The sequence below is a fragment of the Hyposmocoma kahamanoa genome, unplaced genomic scaffold (assembly GCF_003589595.1).
Source record: "Hyposmocoma kahamanoa isolate Upper Pololo Valley unplaced genomic scaffold, ASM358959v1 80, whole genome shotgun sequence".
NCBI lineage: Eukaryota > Metazoa > Arthropoda > Insecta > Lepidoptera > Cosmopterigidae > Hyposmocoma > Hyposmocoma kahamanoa.
Window position 1 is genome coordinate 7,369,456 of NW_020654051.1, and position 22,246 is coordinate 7,391,701.

At 35.6% G+C, this 22,246-nt stretch overlaps 3 protein-coding genes across 3 annotated transcripts; 1 reads left to right on the top strand and 2 right to left on the bottom strand.

The window, feature by feature from the left end:
- Positions 1-3,107: 3,107 nt before the first annotated feature.
- LOC113233953 (alpha-(1,3)-fucosyltransferase 10-like) lies at positions 3,108-4,308 on the top strand. Its single transcript, XM_026469189.1, has one exon. The coding sequence runs from the start codon at positions 3,292-3,294 to the stop codon at positions 4,306-4,308; it is 1,017 nt and encodes a 338-aa protein (XP_026324974.1). The 5' UTR covers positions 3,108-3,291.
- A 2,606-nt stretch (positions 4,309-6,914) lies between these two features.
- On the bottom strand, positions 6,915-10,895 carry LOC113233834 (esterase FE4-like). Its single transcript, XM_026469052.1, has 3 exons — positions 10,830-10,895; positions 8,641-9,887; positions 6,915-7,358 (listed from the first exon to the last, which is right to left on the bottom strand). The coding sequence occupies exons 1-3, from the start codon at positions 10,872-10,874 to the stop codon at positions 7,088-7,090; spliced, it is 1,563 nt and encodes a 520-aa protein (XP_026324837.1). The 5' UTR covers positions 10,875-10,895; the 3' UTR covers positions 6,915-7,087.
- Positions 10,896-13,833: 2,938 nt separating this feature from the next.
- LOC113233880 (alpha-(1,3)-fucosyltransferase B-like) lies at positions 13,834-15,582 on the bottom strand. Its single transcript, XM_026469103.1, has one exon. It carries the CDS (start codon positions 15,542-15,544, stop codon positions 14,330-14,332), a length of 1,215 nt encoding a protein of 404 aa, XP_026324888.1. The 5' UTR covers positions 15,545-15,582; the 3' UTR covers positions 13,834-14,329.
- Positions 15,583-22,246: the final 6,664 nt, after the last annotated feature.

A 22,246-nucleotide genomic window follows, 5' to 3' on the forward strand; every position in this document is an offset into this window, starting at 1 on the left:
CCTCCTTTTTTTTTTTTTTTTTTTTGACGGGTGGGAAATCTTTATGGATACCCCTGAGCCCAGGGAGACTCAGGGGTTATGTGGGGACTCTCCCTCCACACTGGAAGGCCTAATTCGAGCACCTCCTACCTATCTCTAATAGTTTCCGTGATAAGAGGCTTTGAAATTTGTATGGCGGCCATCATGTTTATTTGAATTTCGAACAATTTTTACTTCCGGCGGAAATTTACTTATATTATTATATTGAATATTCAGGTCCTCTCATATTACATTCTTTGCTTTGAAGCCTATCCGCGTACAACGGTATAAATATTTTTTTCCACCATATCGGGAAGTATGCGTTCTATTTCTAGCAATGAGTAAGAACTTGTTGCTTTATATATGTAATTAGATGGCGCGTGTTGCACCGGGCCGCTAAAGCGGCTCGCGAGGGCTTTCTTTGTATCTGGCGACAAAATGGGAGTTGAACTTCATATTTCAGTAGTGAATTCTCTTTGACTTTGAGTGGAAGTGGCGGCCATTTTGTTTTGCGAATTTTGGATTTTTTTTACTCCCGGTAGAAACTACCCAGGGTATGGAGTATCATTTGTTTGGAGACCTTATGGCTAAGACGTATTCTGTGGCCGGGCAGCTGGGGTCCTACCGCACTTTTCGAAGGTTTTGGTACTTTCTGATACTCACCAAATCCACCCAACTATTATTCGCATACATCACTCTTATACACCCGCTCTTCTTCGGAGAGAAAAATGTTGGTCAAAAAAACCGAAAATTCACTTGTATGGCGGCCATCTTGGAAAATGGCAGAATTAAAATTTCGATCGCAGATCCATACTATGCGCCTCCGTATACGATCGGATGTCAAATTTCAGTCGGATTGGAGCACTTTTACTTCGGGCGGCCGTTTTGAGTCTGCCATCTTGAAAATTTTTTTTACCTGCAGTTGGCTCGTACTATTCTGTACGACATTTGTTTGAGCGCTTCTCATCTATCTCCTATACTCGCCGAGATGTAGACCTCGGAGCATAGTGGATTGTTGAAAATGTATGGCGGCCATATTGGAAAATGGCGGAATAAAGAACTTGACCACAAATTCGTATTAAGGGTTTTCAGACATGGAAGGTTATAAAATTTCAGCCGGATCGGAGCACCTTTTTGTCGGGCCGCCATGCGCCATCGTGAATCGGCCATTTTAAAAAAATAACTTCGACTGCCAGTTGGCTCCTATCGCCCTCTATTATATTAGTTTGAACACTAACTACCTGTCTCCAATAGCTTACGAGATACCGGCCCCCGAAATTTGTATGGCGGCCATTTTATTTTGCGAATTTTGAATTTTTTTCAATTCCAGCAGAAACTGCCCAGGTTGTGGATAAACATTTGTTTGAACACTTTGAGCCAAGACGCATACTTTGGCCGGGCAGCTGGGATCCTACCTGACGCGGAGCACATTTTGAAGGTTTCGGTATCTTATGACACTCACCAAGTCTATCCGACCATTATTGCCGTACATCACTCTTATACACCTTCCTCTGGGAGAAATATGACGCCAAAGAACAGAAAATTCACATGTATGGCGGCCATCTTGGAAAGTGGCGGAATCGAAAGTTCGATCGCTGATTTGTATTGCAGTCTCCCATTCACGGCCACATGCTAAATTTGAGCCGGATCGGACCACCTTTTTTTGGGGTCTCCATTTTGAGGCGGCCATCTTGAAAAATTTTTTTCACTGGCAGTTGACCCCCGCCGCCCTCTATGACATTTGGTCGAGCACCCCCGCCTATCTCCAATACTCGCCGAGCTATAAGGCTCTGAAATTTGTATGGCAGCCATCTTGTTTATTCGAATTTCGAATTTTTTTCACTTCCGGTAGAAATCAGAGTGGCGGCCATTTTTAGTTAGACAAAAATTGACTTTGGTACTTGGTACTTGGTGTAACGGGCTGGTATCCGCAATTCGACGTCAAGGCGCCTATTTTGACTTTATTTGTAAGTCAATGTAGACAACCCTTTCGGTAGGTATTATACTTTAGCTTCTGGGAGAACTATAATACTAAATCTATGGGGAGAACCAAAATCTATGGGGAGAACAATTATCTAAATGACTACATCAGTCAGTCAGTCAGTCAGTGGTAATCGAGCTATATAGAGTATAATAATAATAATATTGCAAAATGTGAATTATTCTAAATTTTGGTAAGATTACATTTTGAAAAGAGTTCTTAACGGTTATTATTGGCAAAAATAGGATCCCTATAATTTAAAATGTATTTTCTTGCTCGGTTATCCCCTTTATTTACATTTTGGACGTCTAATTGTGATTTTTACTATGGATTATTCCCAATAGGTATAGGTTGTCGCGTCTGTCCACGGTCACTGATACCTACTCTTTGAAAAAAATTGTAATTGTTTTAAGCACGTGTTCTAGATGGCCATCTAAGCGTTAGTCCGCTTCTATACATGTTCTTAACGATAATAGATTGAAGTCGAAGATGAAGATTACAGGCAAAACGTAGATATTTTCTCCGTCTACGAGGCAAAAGCTTAGAGGATGGAAAAAAAAATTACAGAACGCCATGAAAAAAAGTATAAAGTTATTGTCTTTTACTTTTTTTTGCTACGATCATACCAATGGTGTTTGAAAGAAAAACAAAGTAGGTATTATTTATCTTTTTTTTTCTTTTATAATATCAAGTGACGGGTACGCCTGATGGTAAGCTGCACGTCTATCCATAACAGTTGAAGCATAGATCATACATATAGACTAGACTGGAGTTGAAGGATGGAAAAGTATATACAATACAATGATCTTATATACGTAAACAAAGAATGAGTATACACTGAAACTACGTATAGACACAAAAACTCTGCTATAGAAAAATAATTATAACAAACGAAATAAATACAAATAAGTAATACTAATAAATCTAATCAGCATTTTGATTTGATTCAAGAAGCATAGCTAATAAAGATGTGTTTACTGAAAATGAAAAACAGAAAATCCCTTCGAAACATTATTAGCAGGACATTCGACATTACATTTGTTGAATTATGTTTCATAATTATAATGTTATATGTGACGCTAATATTATGGAATTCACAATCTGACCCGCCTCTTACCGAAAACCAAGAAAAACCCAATTTGAAGCAAAAGACTGGAAAACAAAGAAGGTATTTAAATTACACCAGTCACCCTACTATAATACATTGGACAAATGTTAATTTAACCAAAGATCTATTTAGTTCCATAAAATGCGAAGAATTATGTGACGTTTATTGGACGAACCAAAAGCTTATGTTACCACGGAACAGCGAAGGTGCTTATTTATTTTACGCAAGTTATACCAATTTCGCCAATATGCCATTACCAAGAAATCCTCAGAAGGTAATTTGGGCTTTTCAACATGAAGAGTCTCCAAAAAACGTATTATATTTCATGCATGAAAGAGCTTTAAGCCTTTTTAATTACTCCAGCACATTCAGCAGGTACAGTGACGTGCCATATCCTTTGCATGATATGATGTCTTTAAGACTAATAACCAGCACAAAGTATTTCGTTAGAACTAAAGCAAAAAATCGTGCGCTGAAAGAAATAGCACCAATTATATACATACAGACCAGTTGCGTTGCCCCAACAGAGAGAGATGAGTACGTTAAAGAGCTGATGAAATATCAGCGAATAGATTCCTACGGCGCTTGTTTAAATAACAAACCCATACCAAATCATTTAAAAGAAATAAACAGTAATTACTTAAACAATTTATACGCAGAAAATTTTCTTAAATTTATGGCTAGATACAAATTCGTGCTCACAATAGAAAATGGGGTTTGTGACGATTATATAACTGAGAAATTCTGGCGAGCGATCCACGTGGGTGTAGTGCCTATCTACTTTGGTGCTCCTACGATAAGGGACTGGCTGCCAAACAACAAATCAGCTTTGATTCTCGATGATTTTCCGTCGCCACAACGACTAAGCGCACGTATTAACACATTAATGCGAGACGACGATTTGTACGAAGAATATCTTCAGCACAAGACAAAAGCCTTGATTTCTAACCAAAGAATTATTGAAGAAATTGAAGCAAGGCCTTATCAGACGAATGCCTTTGAGAAAGATAGGAAATTTTTATGTTTTATTTGTAAGAAACTTTACCAGAAAGATAAAAGTATTCAGGTGGTGTCCAAAAGTCATTACAATTGTCCAAAGCCTAAGCCAATTCTCGCGGATTCTGATATTACCTGGCAATTACTGTGGGAAATTTCCAAGAGGGAGTCAGAGGCGATGTATGATGAAATAATGTATTTTTAAAAGTTATATTATTATGTTTTCTATTATTTCATTGCTTTTCGTGATCTTAGTTATATTATTGTAATAATGCAGTATAGTTATACTCGTTTCCTACTAGCATAGTATTATTGGAATATAGTTTAGTTAATTGAGTTGTTGGTTTTGAAAATTTGTACATAATTATATTGTATAAAAGGTTATTTAATTTTTTTTTATTATATCTAGTGACGGGCCGAACAAGTCGTGCGCCTGATGGTAAGCTACACGCCTATCCATAACAGTTACAGTGCCACTCACAACTTTAAATCCAAAGATTTGAGCAGCAAACTTCAAGGTTGGTTTCACAGCTATGCGTATGGTCCGTATAAACTGTCAGCCAGCGGGCCTTCCGCATTCGTAAAATCCGCAATGCTCTGAATCGAGTATTTAATTTAGTGCGAATATTCACGGAAGACAGTCGCCTACAATGAACGCATGGGCCGTGCGGAGTACAATCGGAGCGTGTTCCGTACAGAGCAATCCGAGTCACTGTAAAACGATGTTATTACGCCACCACACGTGTTACTCCCCTCCGGTGCTCCGCGCGGACAGTCCGCAGATAAATCCGCACTCCTTTGAATCGAGTATTTGATTTAATGCGAATATTCACGGAAGACAGTAGCCTACAATGAACGCACGGGCTGTGCGGAGCTCACGTGGAGCATGTTCCGTACAGAGCAAGCCGCGTCACTATAAAACGATATTCTTACCCTTCTTGCGCGGACGGTCCGCAGATAAATCCATACTGATCTGAAACCAGGCTTAATCTCTGTCCTGGAAAGTTGTCATTTCGCGGAAATGGCCTTATTACACAAAAGTTTCGAATTTTATGTTTTGTTCCAAAGGAAGTTCATAGTCTACCGCTATGTAATATATATATGTGTGTCTCAATTTAAATCCTACCGTAAATTACTGATAAGTTGACTTTTGCAAAAATCTGTAGATAAAATATAAAATTGGTGTATGTATTTATGACGTGACAAAGCAAGCGTAACAAACAAATAATTTTGATAACAATAAACCCACTAGATCGAATGAGACACAGACACCGGAGGACTGGGCCCCAAATGTATCAATTTCCTTCAAATCATCATTGTAATTCTATTGATAATCCACTGCGACTGTATTGCAATAATGATAATATTTGTTATTCTAGTCCACTAAGAAGACGTTGTTTCGAATTCAACCGGATCGAAGGAATTTTTTGTTAATACAGGTGGCTTATAGTAACGTGTTTTTTTCAAATCACTTTTTCTCAGAGACGCAGGGACGGATGAGAGGGGAATTGCATCGATGGATAGCTGCGTTCGTAATGGAGCAGTTCACGGGATAACAGCGCGCTTTTTTGTTCGCGCCTTTTACGAAAATAGTCGCTCTTACATCATTATTCGTCGTTTGTACCGTGAAGACACTGCCCTCGTGTCAATTTACGCTCCCCCTCCGCTCACCACGCTACACTTTATACACATTTTTTAATTTTACTACAAACAAAAAAACAACAACAACAAAAAAAAAATAAACGTAGCCAGTTCTCAAAACTTTCAGTATCGCCCTCGTATGTAACTAAATTTATTTGTACGTTTCTATCATTAATTAAATAACAATTCACATTTCAGTGTATTATATTATTCTGTATAAAGAAATTGGCATTCGATTTCATGTTATAGGATTATGTTTAGGCCCTTACACAAAAATTTACTTAGGTTCCTTACAAAATTGCTCCTTAAATTAAAATTAATCTTACTCAAGTGTACTAGATGATCTTCTGACATAACTTAAAAGAACAAAATACTGTTGAGATCCCTTATAACTTTTAAAAGTAAAAAATAAATGTTATTATCATATAATTATTATGATGTTTAACTTCCTCTTTCATATAAGGCAAGGATGTTATAAGTGAAGAAGATAATATATTATTGAAGTGATCGATGACAGGTTCTATTGAAATTTAAATACCTAATTATAGAGTTCTTAGATCTTCGCGATTGTTACATATTGGAGTTGGAATTACATTTTTTTGTCAGCCGTGACCATGGGACCTGTAAAGGGCTTGAAACGTTCGGTTGTTTGGAAAAAAAAACAAATATACGCGTTTTAGCTTTTATTGACATAATATACCACTCTTATACAACATAGCCCAACAGTGAAGACTAATGGCGCTGGATGAGGATATCCCAGGTGCGATTTCCGGTAGGACCAATTTGGGAAGTAAACTTTTCTAAATTGATACTAGCCTGGGTATTCTGGGGAGTGCATTGAATACCATTGCTCTGGTACTTAGAGTACAGGTACAATCTCTAATTTACAATTTTAGCAAAGCTTTTATCTGATTTTGATAGTATTCCAAAACCTTTGCTGATTTTATTTTACAAATGTTTTAAGTACTTTTAAACACTTCTGTACTGCTTTTATTTATCCATTAATATTATCAAAGTGTTTAAAAAGTGTAAAGACGTTTAAGTGCCCGATTAAACTGACACTTATGATCATTGCTTTAGGCTCAATTTATATTGCGGTGGAACGGAATGGAAGCGAATTTTTGTAACGATATTGTACATGAGCTCGAGAATGCTCGCGCATTTCGCGGAAGATTTTGGCTCGTATCTAGTTTGTACGTTATGCAATTGACCATATAGTTCATTATGCTATGTACAATATCTTTACAAAAGTTCGCTTTCATTCACACGAAGCCCATTTGTGCAACGAATCAGTCAGATTTGCTCAAAGTGTTAAGTTTGATACGCACTTTACTGCACAGAAATTATAACCCTAAATTATTAATTATAGTCACTAAACTAGGAATAACTGAAAGGAATATAGAAGACACATAAGAGGCGCTATTTTCTCTAGCAAATCCATACTCATGCTCTCCATAGGCTTTTAGAAAGAGATCCCAAAAAGCAAGTCTTTTTTGGAAAGGTCTTTGATCGAGAGTCAGCTCTGAATCGATATTCAAGTAATAACGAGGAGAATTCTGTATTACTGGTTCCCATTTTATTGGCAGAAGTTCAGTTTTTTCTGGAGTTGGATCACTGAAACAATAAGCGTGTTTAAATTTTACTTACTTTAAAAAATATTGGACGTTTAGTAGTAGTTCTAGAAAAATTGTAGAAACGCAAAGTTTCTATTTGCAAAAAGTAAAACAAAAATAAATAACTTCATCACACTTGCTCGTAAACAGTATGATAATATGCATGTTATAGACCGTAATGTTCTTAATTACGCCCACTGGCTTTTTCATTACACTACCGGTACCACTATTAAAGTGGATATTTTCAGTTACATCATTGCATTTATTTCCTCGCAATTGTGATGAAAAACATTGTATGTACCACGGGCGGTAAAAAATTACAAACTTCGAGTCATTAAAACCCCCAGCCTTTGGCTCCGAACTTGTAATAGACTCGGTAGTCATTTCTTATTTACTGCCCTTGATATACAATGTACTATAAATGTGTGCTCACAAGGTGCTCATTCAGTTCTTACAGAGAGCCAGTCAGATTTACAAAAGTATTAAGTTTGAATGTAATAATTAAATTTTTATTGAATTCATATTCAATTATTTTTTGTGAAATTACTCCACTAGTTTGTTATAATTATTAATACAAAGATTGAACACTCAGAAAAAACACTCAGAAAAAGGAATTTTCAATCTTTGTATTAATAATTATTTGAATGTAATATTATTGTACTAGATTTTAGGAGTTGATTGATTAGAAGAAAGTATTTGTAAAAATTTCAAAACGCACTAATCAATCTGTAATTAAAATAAAACTAACAAAACTACTACTGAAAAGTAGTTTGCATTTATAAGAATATTACATTCAAATTTAATACTTTCGTAGATCTGACTGGCCCTCGGTGAGAACTGAGTGAGCACACATTAAGTTATTTATCTTTTGTTTTATCTTTCTACAAATGGAGGGACTGGTTTTTACAATTGTTTTAGATCTACAACTAAATGACTAATATTTTTTAAACGTTCTTCAGAGGGTGCTCATTCAATGCACACACACGTATTTAAATTATAGATACAATATCTATTTGGGTCTCTGAATAAGACGTTCATGTAGAGTAGGATGTTAAGTTGACGTAAACCACAATTTCCGTAAAATAAGTTGATGTATTATGCCGAGGTCACGAGTCTTTACATAAGGCATTACATATGCAATAAGTAGGCTGTTAACAAAAATATTGTACGGTGCAAAAGCGTAAAATATCTAAACAACTAAATGTGTCAAGGAATGCAGTAATTATTTTCATACTGATATCAAAGTGTATCAGAAAAAATTGTTAGTGAGCATGATAGCTTACCCATATTTCGCAAAGTTTGTCCAAAGTGTAGTTACTTTATCTACCATTGCAAAATCGTCAAGAGTACCTGCTTCAGATAGATAATCAATATCAAAAAAGTAGCCCAGTTCATCTGCATGTGCTGCACCACCAACAGTAATGTTTAGTAGTCTTCTCATGTAATTTCTATCACCAACGTACGAGAATTTATAATAATACACTTTCTCTGCACCATTAGCTAGCATTTTCGCCAAAGATCTTTCAGTTGGATAAACATGTCGAATATCAGATGCAAAATCGGCCAAATCAAATTTCACTTCTCGTGTGAAATCCTTGTCACCGATATAAAAATTCCTTATCAATCTAACAATATCATTATGCGTTATTTTATCAAAGTGAAATGTTCTACTTATTGTTTCGTTAAAAATATCTAACTGTTGAAATTGTTCCTCTGATAAATTTGCGAACTCGTAAATCATTTCATCGCTTGTGAAGCCCATTAAGAAAGACCTTCCGTTTGCTCTCGGAACTTTCATATTAATGGGAAAATCAGGAAGGAGTCGTTTTACATCAGCAAATTTATTTTCTTTGCACGGCATTGTCTCAAGTCCTAAACCAGCTACTATAACTGTGAATGGATCTACAGTATTAAGAAACGATAAAGCTTCGTCGACATTATTTGTATTTAAACCAAGCTTGTTTGCTATAACTATAGGAACAGTATTATCAGGTGGACGCACCACTAGTGTCGTCAATGACGTGCCGCTCATAATTATAGTATTATGAAACAATTCTTCTTTATCAGCCAACAATAGGAGATCAATAGCCATGGCTCCAGCACTTTCACCAAAAACGGTAATTTTATTTTTATCACCGCCAAAATATTCAATATTATTCTTAATCCATGTCATACCCATTACCAGGTCTTTTAATCCTTGATTGCCGGGTACTTGGGGAATATCAAGGCACATGAAACCATAAAATCCAAGTCTATAATTCATAGTGATCAAAATAACGTCATGTTTTACAAGAAATTTGGGACCAGTCAAAGGTCTATTACCACTTCCAATGATGAATGCTCCTCCATGTATCCAAAGCATAACTGGCAAGGGATTTGTTACATTTGCCGTTGCAGGTACGTAGATATTCAAACGTAAGCAGTCTAATGTACCTTGAAAGGAGCCTGAACTAAATTCGATTTGGGGACACATAATTGAACCATCGTTAGCTTCAAAAACGTCTTCGAAGTCAGGATACGGTGATGAAAGCTGGAATCAAAACATACTAAAACGATTTTTGATCATTATTTACATCAGGCACTCAACCCAAGAAAATAAAGTTCAATTCCAGATTGCCAATCGTTACACAAGTTGTTAACTTAATTACGTTACAGAGGGAGGATGGGACGAAGCACGGAAGTGGTTCCTCATTAATACTAACAATTGTCACTTTGGGGATCCCCGTGAAATCGCGAAAAAATATTACAATTTTCCATATATTTTGTTGTATTAAAGGGTGGGATGGACCCCCTTCGAGTGTAATGTATAATAGTATAAGAAAGTGAGATGCCTTGTATAGCAAGTTTGTGGTATAGTAAAATGACGTGACAGCAATGGAACATCAAAAATGCACTTAATAATCTCAGTACAGAGCACAATAAAAAACCGACCTCAAAAGTACGTGGAATTACATCTATTTGCCAAGTTTTATTGAAATCGGTTACCGGAAAGTGCGCAAACTCAGATTCATCCCCTAGTTCGCCACTATACGGAACTTGACACAGGTAATAGAAATCGGTTCTCACTACTCTAAGTATATCGAGAGAAAAACGCCTTGAATTAGAGAATAGCAAAATCAACCATTAAAATAATTGCACCTTATAATAAAATTTAGGCGCTATTTATAAATATTAATCTTTTTCTTCAAAATTAAATAGGACCACTATGGAGGTACCCTCTTTCCAACAAAAAAATAATCATAAAAATCGGTTCACAAATACCGGAGTTATCGCGTAACATACATACAAAAAAACAGTCGAATTCAGAACCTCCTCCTTTTTTGACGTCGGTTAAAAAGTAGCATCTATCGAACGTCTATGTTCTACAAGGCACAGTATTTTACCCGTTTGCCTTTGAGGTATTTGTTCACTGTCTTAATTTCACTATTCATGTAAATAAAAGATAATAAAAGCGCTTCAATTAATTACTTACACCAAAACGATTTTCGTCATCGACCTTGCCGTATGGTATTCCCATAAATTGGTAATAATCTCCATCGTCGGCTTTAGTACCCCTAATTCTTCCAACTTTAGTTTGAACTGTTCGCTCTTCAGATAATACACTCACAACAAGTTGTGTTAATAAAAACAAGACAAACATCTTAGACACCATGTTTCTTATTTAGTCATAAAATTACTGAGCCAATAAATTATTGATGCTTGTGGTATTGATTAGTTATCGCTATCAAAATCTTAATGATGATTTATTAAAGTTCGAAATATTCTTTTACTTTATAAAAAAAAAATTATTAATTTAATTGCATAAGGAAGTCACCGTGCTTATTAGCGCGAAATCGGCTTGATCAAAAAAAGAGAAAACGACGTAGCTTGTTTTGCTTCCACTCAGACTAGCAATGCGATTAAACGCATTACGTCGGCTACATTCGTAATCGTAAACCTCGTACATGGTCAAGAGCACGTCAAGCTTGACACTTAAGATTTCAATCCAACTATATGCCGCTTACGATAAGAACTGTCCAAAGTACAAAGTGTCAAGCTTGACGTGCTCTTGATTGTGCCTCTATTAATGTGAACTTTTGAGTTTGAGTACGTACAAAAAACATAATTATCTGAAGTAATTATATATGATATTCTATAAAATTATTCGACGACCTCGGTGGTCAAGTGGTTTACACACCGGTTTTCATGGTGTCGAAAAAACTAACTTTTCTAAAATTTCCGTATTCCATAATACTGGGGCTTTAATTACTTACTTTGGGTCAAAGCGACGTATGTGATGTTGTCTAATATTATTATTTTGTTATTATCTATGACTATACCTTTATTTTATAATTACATACTAGGGAATGCAATATTGGGATACCGGGATCTCGAACTACCAGGATCCCGTACCAGTTTTGCGGGTCTAATCCCGAACGTAAACTGACCGGTATACCGCGGTATTTGCGGGATAGCGCATGAACAGAATACATGACAATGTGTTGTTCGGCGCACTTCAATCGCGAATAGCCCTTATGTCGGAAACTGTTTGTGAAGACTTGCAAGAGATGTAGTTATGTGGAAGTACTTTTTAAAGGCGGAAAATTCACAGCGAAGTGCAGCTAGAGCAAATCGATAATTATAACGATAGGACGTTCTGTTAAAGGCTTACGAGTACATGTGCATTTAGCGACAAAATATAAAATTTATACCAAGTCAAAAGATTCCCCGTAGATTTATTTAACAACCTCTCTGAGGTACTACCCTTGTAGTTCAGTTAAGGAAAGGAATGAACTATTTTATATGTGAATTAAATGGGTTATCACACCTTGAGGTTGCCTATGACGCACTAATGATGGTTATTCCTACCAGAGTGGAAGAAAAGCGAGCCTTTTTCGCTGCTGCCTAGTTTATAAGATCAGTTTAGCGGATGAAACTTTAACGTATTTGCGCAGTTACTTCCAGAATAATGCTTTTTACCTTATTATGATAAATTATAGTTGATCTCAATAAACAAAATAGGTAGGTATTATTCTTTCTTTCTTTTTTTTTGAATTTCAGTCCTTCGCAAACGTGTAGTTTGATAATATGACCTTTTTTCTCGTAGCATTCTTCGAGATGCAGCAAATACCAGGATCCCGCGGGATTTGAAACTTCAAATCCCGCAAATACCGGGAAAAATGAATAAAAATGAATCTTTATGCGTGAACAGCAACTCTTAGAAGTGGATGATTTAGTTCAAAATGAAATGGGACTACTATGGAAGTACCCCCTTCCAACAAAAAAAGAATCATGAAAATCGGTTCACAAATACCGGAGTTATCGCGTAACATACATAAAAAAAAGAAAAAGAACATACAGTCGAATTGAGAACCTCCTCCTTTTTTCAAGTCGGTTAAAAAGTAACCTTCATCATCTTGTAATGTGATTCCTTTGCAACCTCAATGATTCATTAACTTTGTGTAAAGATACGAATTTACACAATTATGTTTTCCCATTGAAACGGAACTACTTGGACCTGTCTCGTCATTTGTAGGCTAATATAGTAGTCACCAGAATTTTTTGGATTTGAGTGAGCTGCAACAACAATTTTCATGAAATAATATCACAAAAATAAAATAAACAATGACTAGTAATACGTATACTTATCATAAAGTATAATTTATCGTAATTTTGATTAAAGTATTACAGTTTAATCCTCTTTTTATTTTTGCTTATACCAACCGAAAGTATCTTATGTACAAAATGATCATGTTTTCCTTTATTGTTTTTGATTGTCATATTTTGAGGTTCTAACTCCAAAATGGTCTATAAAACTCGTCATTTGGTCTTACTTAAAGATTGATAAGATAGATAAGACTTAGAAGATTGTGGCCAAACGAATCACCCCGTAAGCGCGCTTGCCTTGTTTGCAATGCCAGCGGATGGGAAGGCGGAGGACATTATATTTATCAATGTTTATTTTATGCTATTTTAATTGAAATAAGGTATACATTGATGTCTGAGATTGACCTCTTGAGTATTATGGCGCACTTCATTCTTCAATTACAATTGTATAAAATATATATTTATAAATTTAATGTCGTCTGCCTTGCCATCCGCCGCTTTACGCTAGCCCTAATAACAAGTTATACAAAGGTTATACAAATATTTAGTTACTAAGCATAGAGTTTCTAAATGTATACTTGTTGTGTTATCTCTGAAGCTTGAAAAATTACAATAAAACGACATTTTAACCCTAGTCGGGTGAAGCACGTTTATTAAACCAATCTAAAATCAATCCCACCCACAAATACAGTATTCAGTTCTTAATATTAACTTTTAATAAAATAAAGTAAAACAGAAATAGGCAAAAAACTAATTAAGGTTTGCTACTTCAATTGCAAATATATGTTAACCACCCACACCCAAAATAGGCGCCTTGACGTCGAGTTGCGGACACCAGCCCGTTACACCAAGTACCAAGTACCACCCACACGCAAAATAGGCGCCTCGTCGTCGAGTTGCGGATACTAGCCCGTTACACCAAGTACCAAGTATGTTAACCACCTAATTATTGAAATGCAAAATTGTAATAATTGACAAAAAGAGTAACAGAAAATTAAAGAAAAGTTAAAAAAACCCATTGATTCCCTGGGCCATCTTGAACAATAGACGGAATCAGAAATCCCGTTTGTCCTTCGATATTCTGAATACTCGTGTATTAGCCAATCATACCTATTACCTACCTAGTCTCAAACTAATAGGGACTCCCATGTACTACAAGTCAAGTACCAGAGGAACGAAATAACTTCGGGGCCACACCAGTTTAGACAAAACTGTTTTACTATATCTAGCCCTTAGCGGCCACAGTGCTAAGCCTTTTGACATATTACTGAATTTAATTTGACGATGTCCAAGGGTTCACATCTAAAATCCAGGTTGATTGTACTCAAATTTTCATTGCGAATTTTACAGGAGTTGCGAGTAAGCCGAATTTTTCGTATCCTTAGTTCATGATGGCATAATTAAATCGTGCAAAGTTTTTGCATTCAATTTCCCATATTCCCATGTTCCTGTCCATTTATTATTTAACTCCACTTTTTGCGACAGAGCAGATATAGGTTTAGGGCAATTATAATGACTGGTCGTCACAATGTTAACTCCTTTTTCTTTTTCGTGAAGTTTTTTACATAGAAGACATATAAAACTACGTTCATTTTTTAAATGGTCTGTTTGATAGGGTCTTATTCGCAATTCATCGATAAGTTTTTTGTTAGTGATCTTTCCCATTGTTTTATGTTCTAGGTATTCTTCGTACAAGTCGTCATCCTGCATTAATTTGTTTAAGTGTTGGCTTAGCAATTTTGGCTTCGGGTAGTCTTCGAGAAGTATCGCTGATTTCTCGTTTGGCAACCAGTCCCGTATTGTTGGGGACCCAAAATATATGGGCACCACACCCACATGGATTGCTCGCCAAAATTTCTCCGACACGTAATCGTGACACACACCATTCTCTATTGTTATTACGAATTTATACCTAGCTATGAATCGAAGCAAATTTTCCTCCCACAAATTATTTAAGTAATCATAACCCTTTCTCTTTGAATACTTTGTTGAATGTTTATTCTTCAAACAATCGCCATACGAATCTATATGTTGAAATTTCATGAGCTCCTTAACGTATTTGTCTCTTTCGGTTAAGCTGTCGCAAATAGATTGCATGTATAATATCGGCGATAATTCTCGTAAGGCCTGGTTTTTTGTTGTAGTTTTAACAAAATACTTTTGATTAGTTATGTGCTCTAAAGACCCCATGTGCTGTAAAGGGAATGGTACGTTACTGTGTCTGCTAAACGTACTTGAAAAGTTGAACAAATTCAACGCCTTTTCATGAGTGAACTCAGCTATATTTTTCGGAGATTCTTCATGTATTAAAGCCCAAATCATTTTCTTCGGATTTCTTGGCAGGGGCAAGTTATTAAAATCTATAGTACTGGCATAAAATACGTAAGCACCTTCACCATCAGGTCGCAGCATTTCTACACTCTCGGTATGGTGCACATCACAAATACTTTTTTCGCATTCCACCGAATATTTATAATTGGTGTCAAAATTCCAAAAAATTATTTTAGGATTTTCTGTGTTGTTCAAATATATTCTATAATTTTTATTCTTTTTGGTCGAAATAACCGTCTCGGATCTTTTTTTGTTATCAGACATAGCCATTTCTTCCCTACGAAAAATGTTAAGGTATACAGTGTACCATAAAATCGGTACTAAGAAGCTTAATTTGTACAACGAGAATTGGTACACCTTCATTGACTTGCTTTTGCTGAGTTTTCTATTTTATTATTATTTCCTAGCGGCCACTAGACTTATGCCAGTGTCAGTTTTATGAGTTTTCTATTTTACATTTTTTTCCGCCCTCTAAGATTTTTTTCCATTCCCTATGGAGATTTTACAACAGACAATGTAACTTTTTAAAATTTTTACGGTTTTGTTTGGTATTTAGCCAAATAATGCGAAAAGCTCCTTGCAGATAGTATTAGAGCCAACGGATAAATATTTTAAATGTTTATTTATAAGTATTATTGTAATTTAACGGGTTAGACTTTAGTCAATTACGAGTATTTCAAAGAATTTCTCTTTTTCATCTTTTTAATTTTATATTTCACAGTTTTTTAATGACTGGGTTTCCCTGTTTTATTCATAACGCAAACTGCTAAATGTTTTCCATCCTATATGGTGAAGTGCCAAAAAAAATGCAAAATACGTTCTTTTATTTTTTCCATCCTCTAAGCTTTTATCCCACAGATTTAATAATGTATTTTCCTCCTCCTCTCAAAATTTTCCTCATTTCTCAAAAATTTTATTAAAATTAAAAAATCAGCCATTACAATTGTTGAAAGTGTAGTCCATTACGCTGTATATTAAGCCAGTATGTTACTCAAAAGGAATTTATAATCCTCTTAATTGACCTTTTCCATCATAATCATAAAAATTCCATGTGTTTTTTTATTTCAAGTTTGGTCGGTTCGACCAACACTTTTCAGTCTTTGAATGCAATATTACTTTTAAAAATAAAATGTCTCTATGAAGCGAAATATCGTATCTATATAGACCCTCCCTCGATCCCTTTTTCACTCTTTCTCCACGTTCCTATTTCCTGATCCCGCTTCCAAATGTCATTACTATGATAAAATAAGTTTCATCGTTATAAAAACAAGTTGAATTTAGACAAAACACTTTGTAAGTGGCTGAAACGCTTATCGCAAAAAGCAAAGAAAGAAAAAAAAAATTAAATAAGTACTTTCCTCCGTGCTTAAGAGGATGGAAAAAATCTTCGAGAACGGAAAAAAAATAAGTCTAAGCCTCCGTGTCACACATGTGTCACATACTTAGAGGATGGAAGGTCACATAGCCGTGGGATACTTTTCTCCATCCTCTAAAGACACCTGCCAGTATGTTATTAGTATGTTATTCCAATTTTATAATAACTCTTCATAATTTTTCCTTTCTTTTTTGGTTTTCCAATCCCTTCCGTTTCCTAACTTTACTTTTTTACTTTGACATTGGCACAAAGTTCTGTAGTGTCATGATAAAAAATACCTGTTTATTTCCATTAAACTTACATTTTGGTTCGTTCCGCAGCTCAGTTGGGAGTGATAGAGCTCCTCCGGCTCTATCAATAAATGAGAAAACTGATTTTAATATTTTAACAAAGATGTCTATTAAAATATATCCGATATGAAGCGAGTTCTACGAGGTTACCTCGTCGTGTAATCTTTTATGTACTGGGCGGTGTGACCACCGGCCAGTACATAAAACTTGGTACATCCATGCTCTGACATTCCTCCTCAATTATTTACACATGGCTTTCCTTATACTATCAAAAAGCCTTGTCAGTCATGAACACTCAGTACACACTCATTTCTATACGGCAAAACTCATACTTGCCCTTTAACCTTTCGTTAAAGGGCAAGTACTGCTTTAACGTTTGCTTTCGTTAAAGCATCAGCAACCATGCACTTGGTTTCTAAATACTTGAGCTTTATAGTATCCTTTTCTAATGCTTCTCTAATAAAATGATAGGAAAAATCAACATGTTTTGTTTGCTAATATTGCACCGGATTTAGGGCTATTGCCACAGCAGTTTGACTATCTGTATGTATCTTGATAGGTAACTCCTTCTTGCCCGTAATTTCATTCAGAAATCGCTGTAGAAATATGGTTTCTTTAGTAGCTTCTGATAAGCTAATGTACTCAGCTTCAGCTGTCAATAAGGCTGTACATCTTTGCTTAATGCTCTGCCAAGGGCTCCATTTGCCATCTTAAACACATTGCCGGAATATGATCTTCTGTCTACTATATTTCCAGCGTAATCAGCATCTGCAAAACCTTGAATATTTCTACAAGACACGTCTTTAGAGTATACAAGTCCCACGCTCTTGGTACCCTTTAAGTATATCAAGATCCTTTTAGCTGCGGTCCAGTGCACTTCATCATAACAATTGCAGAACTGACCCATGACTACATGTGCTATATCTGGCCTTGAACATGCAGCTGTGTACATCAGTGAGCGTATCAGCTCTCTATTGGATAAGTTTTCATTTGTACACTCTTTTCCTGTTTCAAATCGTTGTCCAGGAGCTGCTGGAGTACTAACTGCCTTGCAGTTTTCCATCTTGAACGTGTGAAGAAGCTTTTAAATGTAACTCTTTTGCTTGATTTTAATGCAACCGTTTGTTTGATCCCAAGAAATAGTTCAGCTTTTCCTAGATCCTTCATTTCGAATTTTGTTTTTAATAAGAATTAACGTAACATTTTGCATCGCCCTCTCATTGTTGTAAAAAATGAAAATGTCATCTACATAAACGGCTAATATCATTAAGACCTTTCCTGTAAACCTTGTGTATACACAGGATTCTTGTTTACTGCGCTTGAACTTGAGGCTCTCTCTCTCAGTATGCAATTTAAGGTTCCAGGAACGTGGCGCTTGCTTCAGTCCGTAAAGAAATTTCTTTAACAAGCACACATGATCTTCCTTTCCTTTGATGCATATAAACTTTCTCATTTAGATCACCATTTAAGAACGCGGTTGTAATGTCCATGTGATCTATTTTAAACCAGGTTGGCCGCGAAAGCTATGAGCATTCTTAACGGGCTATGTCTCGCAACAGGAGCAAACGTCTCATCGTAATCAATGCCTCTACTTTGGCTAAAGCCTCGTGCAACCAAAAGAGCCTTGTAACGGGTTTTATTCCCCGTTTCCTTTTTGATTATAAATATCCACTTCCAATCTATAATGTTGGTTGCTTCCTCAGGCTTTTCTAAAACCCACTTTTGATTTTTGTTTAAAGAATCCAGCTCCTCCTGAATCGCCTCTCTCCATTGCTTTGCATCCCTTCGTGACAATGCCTCTTGCACTATCGTAGGATCATCTGTTTCAGACATTGCTTGATAAGTGATAAAGTCAGAAAACTGAGTGCGTTGTCTTTCTCTCTGTGGGTATCTCCGTTCTACCACTACAGAATTAGATATGGTCTCCGAATCATATGTTCCATCTTCAGATGATAACTATTGTTCTTCTTCGTCATCTACTCTTTCAGTAACTTCATCAACATCTCTATCACTTTATTGAAGATACTCTTCGTAATTTTTCTGCTCTCACTAAACCGTTTCTCTATTTTGTAACGGCTCGTAATGCATATCATCATTTCCTATAGTAATGGTTGCTGGTACAGTTTTCTCTTTTGGTTTTGTGACTTCGTGATATATTTGGTTTTCGAAAAATATAACATCATCATCGCGCTCTATGAAGTTCTCTCGTTTCAAGATCAATCAATCTATATCCTTTCGATTCTCCGCAATAGATTCCATTTGGTTCGTTTTTTAAATGTGAGTGTATGCTTTACATCCAAATAATCTAATTCTAAATTTTAATTCTAAAACTCTACTCAATGCTCAAGTCAGGATTGCACTGGAAACACAAGCACTGGAAATACGACCCTAATGGCAGGGACTTGAGCATGATTTCGAGTGCTTTATACTTATTTTATAACCATACTCAAATCCTGTCTTGAGCATTGAGTAGAGTTCTAGAATACGACCCTAAGAGGACCTAGATCTGTCCTCCGACCGCTCCATACCTTTTCAGGTGTCATCTTTTAACTGCCAGTGTAGGACTTCTATTCTTCAAATACACTGCGGTATTTACCGCCTCCGCCCAAATTTGAACGGGAAGTCCTGCTTCCTGCAGTATAGATCCGGCCTTTTCAGCGATAGTGCGATTGTCTCGCTCAGCAACACCGTTCTGTTCCGATGTGTATGCAATCGTAAGTTGTCGCTTAATACCATGTTCTCTCAGGAACTTATCGACTTTCATATTAACGTATTCGCCTCCATTATCTGTCCTCAACACCTTCAGCTTCTTTCCGGTTTGAGTCTCTGCAATTTTCTTAAACTCCTTTATTTTTTCAAAAACCTCACTCTTCGTGAATGGTCATCGATAAATGTAATATAAAAACGAAAACCTCCGAAAGATTTGTCACTCATTAGTCCACTAACATCAGAATATACGAATTCTAGAAGCTCTTTAGCTCTCGTAGCTTTATAGTTGTTTAATCTGTTTGCTTCAAATAGGCTACAATCCAGTTGACTACTAGAAAAATTAGGAAAACTCACCATTGCCATGTGACTCGTCTTGGATTGACGTGGATTCTGCGGGCAGTCGTACCTAGTGATGAGTCTTGTCAATCAAAATTAAATATAAAGTTATATAAGTAACGATGGAATTGCATTATCATGTAATATATTTCATGTATGTAATTATAGCTACATTCATTGCCTCTTCAAAATGAGACGACCAAACGATAATTGGCATTTGATCCTATGTTTAAATTCGGCAGTCCTATAATTTTCAACCATTCTTACTTTTTCTTATTGTACCTGTTAAATGTAACCTTTAAAAATAAAAATAATAATGAAATAATAAAAACCTCGTAGTCAGTTGTTTTAATAACAAAATATCGATAATATGTTTATTTATTTATGTTTATTTATGCTTACAAGAACAACATTATCTCAAAGTAATCGTTATCAACAATCATCAAAATACATTAACAAACAGGCAATATGTAGTAGCCAAACCAAAATTCGGCAAGACTTATGAATAAACTACTTAAATGAGTCTAATTGTATGAGATATTTGGGCTATTGTATGATTTATAGACAGAAAAATAACACATGCCAGCGTAATGTAACATTCGGTTGATTTCCGTTTTTTCTACTGCCGCACTCCTTAATGCTGCAGCAACGCATTTTTATAAATACTTAATTGTTCTCACTGTCAATATTTTTGTCCATTTCATTACAATTCAAGCGAATAATTCACTAAAACATTTGGCGAAACATTGGTTTTCACATGATGATGTACTTCCCTTTGACAACCGGATACGGTGTAACGTTGTAAATTAATAATTATTTTATTTATTGTATTTATTGTTAAAAATGTATCTGGAAGAGTTCTGTGTCCAGCAGTGGAATATATAGTTAGGAATATCAATATAGTACATTATCTCAAGCGGCGCGCGAGCCCTCTTTTTATAGGCAACAACTGGTTCGGTTCCTCACCCCCCTTGCGGGGTATTAAGAAGAAGAAGAAGAAAGAAACATTTATTCAGTACCTTTAAATTGTATGTACATAAAAATAAATTAAAACTAAAATTACTGATACTGAATGGGCACCGCTCAGCATGTGCCGTGGCTGAGAACAGCCACGTCGCTGGTATTATGCGGAGCCCAGGGAGTGCGTCACAGGCGCACTAAACTAATACTACAAAAACATTGACTTATTTAAATTCGCAATATGAGTACAAAGAATTTATGATGTGACAAAATGTGTGATGCTTAACTATATCTATACCTATTGTTAATTTATTTATAATTAATTGATAATATTATGTTATGTATGCAAACACCATTCAACTATCAAACAAACTTAATTATATATAAAAAGAAAAGAAAAAACTACTTATTTCCTAACTATAAAGTTGGAACTGATTTCAAAAAGTATAACCGAATTAGGCCACATATACATACAAAATCCACTTATACACAAACGATACATCAAATATTTCTTATGTGTTTATATTATTAGGCATAGAAGTGAGCGTTTAAGCGAAAAGCACTTCAAAGGTCTGCTTTTAAAAATAAGCGCATTAGCATGCATTTCATTTTAAACGTAATCGTTGGTCACTGGTCAGTTCTATAGGTACTCAACAATTTCATTTTTTACAACGTGTCTAAGTTTCAAGTAGCGCCATCTATGTTTTCTAAACAAATTAATACAACATAACGTTGCAAGCTTTTTTAAACATAAAGTCTATGCGCTTAAACGTTTTCTGAAGGATTTTGTTAGCTTCAAACTAAAAAGCGTTTAAAAAAGCACGCTTTTTTTTAAAAAGCATAACGTTTAAAAAAATAAACAGTTTTTCCATCTCTGATCAGGCAAGCCGCGGTTCCGCTATCGCTTGGTCAACGGCGCACTCCGATTAGCGAGAGACGCACGCTCATTTCTCTAATAATAGCTTTTTCCTATGCGGTCTCCGCGAAATACATAGTTTTTTTGTAATTTAAAGTTATTAAATCTTTAGTGTTTTTAAACCCACTTGTTTGGTAAGTGTTGAATACGTAACTTTCTTTTGCCTGTTATGCTTTCTAGTAACGTTTATTTATATTGTAGTCCTAACGTTTTTTTTTTATTTTGTAATGTTTGTCTATTTTTGTAATTTGAAATGTTTTGTGTAGTTTTGTAATTTTCATGTTAACCCGTTCTGATTGTGACAATCACGCAACACTGCATACGTAGTATGGTGCTTTTTATTAGGACAACACTATGTAGTCCGTTGCTTAGCGACCAGCTATTGT

Coding starts and splice junctions, on each gene's coding strand:
- LOC113233953 (XM_026469189.1), top strand. CDS start 3,292: ATGTTACCACGGAACAGCGAAGGTGCTTATTTATTTTACGCAAGTTAT.
- LOC113233834 (XM_026469052.1), bottom strand. CDS start 10,874: ATGGGAATACCATACGGCAAGGTCGATGACGAAAATCGTTTTGGT. Junction 9,888..10,829: donor ATGACGAAAATCGTTTTGGT/GTAAGTAATTAA, acceptor TTTTGATTCCAG/CTTTCATCACCGTATCCTGA. Junction 7,359..8,640: donor ACAAACTTTGCGAAATATGG/GTAAGCTATCAT, acceptor TTATTGTTTCAG/TGATCCAACTCCAGAAAAAA.
- LOC113233880 (XM_026469103.1), bottom strand. CDS start 15,544: ATGGCTATGTCTGATAACAAAAAAAGATCCGAGACGGTTATTTCGACC.